Source organism: Spea bombifrons, chromosome 5 (assembly GCF_027358695.1).
Source record: "Spea bombifrons isolate aSpeBom1 chromosome 5, aSpeBom1.2.pri, whole genome shotgun sequence".
Lineage (NCBI taxonomy): Eukaryota > Metazoa > Chordata > Amphibia > Anura > Pelobatidae > Spea > Spea bombifrons.
Window position 1 is genome coordinate 94,465,048 of NC_071091.1, and position 5,070 is coordinate 94,470,117.

The following is a 5,070-nucleotide window of genomic DNA, read 5'->3' on the forward strand; positions in this document are numbered from 1 at the left end:
TCCAACCCTTAAGGACTGGATTTAGACAGCGGAGGAGGGAAGCTAAACATGTATTAATGTGGACGACCATGATACTGACCAACACATTATTTCACCTTCAGGGATTTCCAAATAGAAGCTACAATGAGAAAACAACATGTCGGGATTGTGTATTTGTGTCACATGTGCCTCTTGTGTTTAAAGGGTTATCCCAGGTCTACCTGGCAGAGGTTGACCTTGTAGGAGTTTACTAACTATTCTGCCAGAGAAATAATAATAAAGCAAATACAAGCAGAAAGCAGCCCCTGGGCTCGAACCTGTAAACAAGACACAGAACAATTGCGTAATACCATATAAGGAAAACACCATGTGCTCATTTACATGCCCCTACCCAGCATCCTCTGCAGCTGGCCAACCCACTTTAACAATGGCAGATAAATCCATGCACCCAAATGTGTACCAAATATACATATAAAAAAAAAACCAACAAAATATTACATTTGTTTTGTGTGGCCAAAATGTCCTTGTTCTGAGCAAAACAAACAGTAGCACCAGATTACTCAACCCCCTAAATCCTACCCCACACCAAAAAAAAAAAAGCCAACAAAACATTTCAAGTATCCTGTAAACACATAAGAGGATCTAAAGACTTTGCCATTAAAGAAGCCGCCAGATAATCAAGGAATTGCACATGTATTCTAGCTCTTCAGGAACCGGTGGCAGATGGGTTTTGATCGCTTGTCCCCGAGTCTTGGTGGCACCTCCAGATCTGGAAAGGAGCGTAGGAATGGTGATGATGCACACTAACTGCCAGCTCAGAGGAAGGCTCATCTAAGGGCTTCTTGAGATGCAGGAGAACACACTTGTAATGCTGGTGATCATGACATCGCCCACCAGATGACCAAATGTTGAGATCCTTTCACTCTCACAGTTCCAGAAACCACAGTTATCCCACCCATTTGGTTGTTACATTTTACTTTGACCTAATAGGTTCAGAAAGATAGGAGAAACCCCTAATCCGACGTATTCGGTGAAATGGGGCTGTGGGACACCCAAACACAGGGGGGCAATCTGATCGCAAAAAGTACACCTTGGCAACAAAGCAGACCATGCAGCTAGCTGCAGGCAACTCTTTGAAGTGGCCACCCCAACAGAGGCAGTAGCCCAATAAGTCACATCACAGTCCTTAAGTTTATCCGGGGATCTCACCCAGTTACTCAATCGCCCTCAGCAAGGGGGCATTAAGAGCAGACAGGGGATCCATACCCCCATTGATCATATTGCTTAAAAGAAACCGCATCTACACTAGGAGCGCTGGTCAAATCAGGCCTGTATTTCGAGTAATCGCTTGTACAACAGAAGTGGCCCTTCGGGGCCGGTGTTTTATTTCCACAATGTGAGGCTCCTGGGGTGCGCGTTCACTGGACGGTGGTCTCAGAGGCTTCGCTAACTTTGCACTGTACGGACCCCGCCGGAGGGCTGTCTCCGGACAAATGAAGCCTCCTGACCGCCTCCTTGATGAGATTCCCGGAGAGCAAAAGCTCCTGCAGCAGCTGATGAGGATCTTCCTCCTCTCCGTCCATCTCGCCCGCTTGCTGGTTGTGTTTCCGGCATCCAGCCCGAAGCCATCCCCGGCCACAGAGCTGCTTATTTCCTCCATAGTCCTGGTGCTTTGGCCCTGTGTAGACCCCCTGATGCTGGTGGGGATACCGGCCAGCCCCTCGGGGTGTGCATACCGGGTACGGCGTGGCCCTGCCACGCACACAGGAACAGGAGGCCCGGTTGATGGCTGGAGGTTTCAGGTTTCCGTATGTAAGGCTGCAGGAGGCCGGGGCTCGCTGGGCATTGAGCTGCAGGGCTTCCCCTATACGAGCCACCAGAGAATCCACTTCTTGGGAGCCCACAGTGACCGACCGCTCCAGAAAAAGAAAACTCTCCTTGCGACACGGCATGCCTGCGGATCCCTGTGACAGGTGAGAGCGCAACGGCAGAGAGAAAGCCGGTAAAGTCTCAGAGCGGTGCTTCGCCACCAGCGTCGGGATAACACCGCCCGGCTTTCACCGGCTCTGCTTGGTTTGTAAACAATGGATGACGTAGCCCTATTTTCGGACGGTACCAATTCAAAACTACTAGGAGACTCCTTGATTAACAAATTCTATTTCTCTCCAGAACGCTAACTAATGCTACCATATACGGTGCACGTCTGATTATAAAATCAAGTCATTTCTTTTCACATGTCTGACACGTAACGGCTTTCAAGTGAGGCCTTATAAAACGGACAGAACCATTTCTGTCTCCCCCTCTTTTTGTCTCTCTAGGACGGTGACACCGCCCACTCCTTTTTTTGAAGCCGCTCGTACGTTAGTGACGTCAGCCTTGTTTTGGTGTGTGTCTGTCAATGTGTATATATGAAGGGGGCGGGGCGAGAGCAAGATCTCGGAAACACAAAATCGGCTGCTGTAACACGCTGCGGGGCACGTGGGGGAGGGCATGGCGCGGTGTGTCCGTAACCTGCACCCGTCTCACATACTGTTATCCTGCAACCGCCTAAACAACAAGATAAGGAAATCTGGCCGTCGCCATGTTTATATTCCAGGCCGTAGTGCAAAAACAGCGCACATTTTAATAAAGACATCCAAAACACGGTGTTATTGCATTCCGGTATACACAACAAAGAGGAGGCCTAATGTGCAGGAGGGAAACATAAACAAAAACACCATCATGAGTGTGTCAACAAAGAGACTGTATATGACTGGGAAAAAACACACACATACCCTTTTGATCTTGTCTTCAAAAAATACAAATATACTATGCGCTCATGGACAATTGCACCCAACACAGGTTTATAAAAATTGTGAAATATATGTGTGGCATACTGTAATTATTGGCACCCTATTAGTCAATACTTTGTGCTTCCTCCCTTTGCCAAGAGAACAGCTCAGAGTCTTATCATCCTCTAGATCAGGGGTTCTCAAACTGCGGCCCTCCAGCTGCTGCAGGACTACATCTCCCATACTCCTCAGCCAGCCCCTTAGCTGAAGGAGCATTATGGGAGATGTAGTCCTGGAGCAGCTGGAGGGCCGCAGTTTGAGAACCCCTGCTCTAGATCCTTCAAATTTCAAGGTTGACACTGATGGACTCTGCTCTTCGGTTAACTCCACAGGTTTTCAATGGGGTTCAAGTCAGGGGACTGGGATGGCCATGGTAGGGCCTTGATTTGGTGGTCTGCAAGACGTTTTTTTTTTTGTTTTTTTTTATGTCGGAGCATCTTGTGCTTCCCTGTTGTTGTGAAAATAAAAACATGTGGTTGGTGCTTCATAAGTGGATACCAGGTCTTCATCTTCTGAGGCCATACTTCCACAAGGGATTTGTGGCTCCTTCCCTCCTAGACCGAAGCCTATGGAGGACCATATCTTCTAGGATCTCCCCAAGTAGGAGACCAACAGAAGTTTGCAAGAAGGAGTGGCAGCCAAAAGTCATGGCCCACACCTCCCACCAAAACCGAGTCACATAGTTCACATATAAACACGTACACGGTGGTGTGAAAAAAATGGGCCCTTCACACCACTCATTCCACCACATGAGCATCCTACACAATGGTAGACGCTGAAGTGAGTAGCAGTAATATATAATGCTGTACACAAGATTCTGATTTGTGCACAGAAAACCAGAAGGCCTAAGACCTGTTTGAGCATTACAATTTTGGGGAGAAAAAAAGTGTGAACCTTGTCATACATCTGTCATATATACCCTATAATAAGAAGCGTTTCCATCAAACATCTCTTCCATTGTACAACGTTATATGAAGGGTTAACAAACTTTGGAGAATTAATTAAATATGTTTTTGTCTATTTAAAAAAGTTCGATTTAAATTGTTAGCTGGTGGGACCAATTCAATTTTATCTGAGGAAGAATCTAAAGCAGAGCACACGGATGAAGGACATGTTTCAAAAGAGCGTGAAATCTGAGGGCCGATTGCTCAATATGGTAGGAAGAGCCGGCTTTCTTTTTGGCTGCTTGTAGCAGAACGTATTTTCTGATGCAACTTCCTGGTGGAGATAATGCTGCACTAAGTTAAAGTGGATGGATTAAATTTCGTATGGGGTAAAGACTGTTCCTTTAAATAGGTAAATGCCTGTGTAATTGTCACTTAAGTAAATGGAATCACATAGCTGATATAAATAAGAAGCCACTGTGCACGTTGGGGCTTCAACAGGCGGGCTGGTCCAAGTCTTCTCATCCTCATCTTAAATGCTGATTCATTGCTTGTTACACGGGGCTTGTGGTAGATGAACATTAACAAGAGAGGCCCTGGGGGGGAAATACATGATCATGGAAAGACAAATTAGCTTTTTTTAAATATAGAGTGATCTCAGAGAAGGTGGGGGTATTAAGATCATTAGTGGAGGAGTCTTGGTATTCCAGTGGAGACTCCGCTGAGTGGTCTCTGTGGATCCTGATGGAACAAAAGGACAATTGTCTCCTTGTTATGCAGGAGAGGGGCTGCTTCCCCCCCGACCTGCTGCCCTAGACCTTTTCGGCTTAAGCCAAAATACACCGCAGGACACAGACAACCCTAGTAATGGTGCAGAACGTGTATGCTCCCTGAAGTTTGGTTGATGTCAAACTGCAGCCTCTACAACCGCTATCGCCACATCTGCGCCACCTGTTAATGGAATCCTGTACAGGAGCCTTTGTTACAAACTTAATGACTTGTTTACTTGTTGGTTTGACTTTAACCTTTGAGTCTCTGTATCACTGTACCAAATATTAAGATTCGGTATGTTGTGAACTCCCTTTGGTGGCCAGCAGATTAATGGCTAGGATCAAGCTGTTAAATAATTTCATAGGAATAGAAGGCAGGACTACAGCAAATTATATGTCTGACCTTAAATACAAAATAACAGGCTTAAGGGAAACCCAGTCATTTAATGCAGGTTGGATTCCAGGTCCCTTTTATGTAGCATCACGACAGCCACGTCGTCTCACCTGGGATTATCGTAACACTGCCGCATGCAGCTCGGGGGAGATAAACATGTATTGTCAAAGCATTTCGTAAAGTGTGTTTTTGTTTTAAAACTGAAATTTTTT

At 46.2% G+C, this 5,070-nt stretch overlaps 1 protein-coding gene across 1 annotated transcript; it reads right to left on the bottom strand.

Moving 5' to 3' along the window:
* Positions 1 to 1,250: 1,250 nt before the first annotated feature.
* Positions 1,251 to 2,034, bottom strand: LOC128497998 (GSK-3-binding protein-like). The gene has a single exon (XM_053468264.1). It carries the CDS (start codon positions 1,929 to 1,931, stop codon positions 1,398 to 1,400), a length of 534 nt encoding a protein of 177 aa, XP_053324239.1. The 5' UTR covers positions 1,932 to 2,034; the 3' UTR covers positions 1,251 to 1,397.
* Positions 2,035 to 5,070: the final 3,036 nt, after the last annotated feature.

Coding starts and splice junctions, on each gene's coding strand:
- LOC128497998 (XM_053468264.1), bottom strand. CDS start 1,931: ATGCCGTGTCGCAAGGAGAGTTTTCTTTTTCTGGAGCGGTCGGTCACT.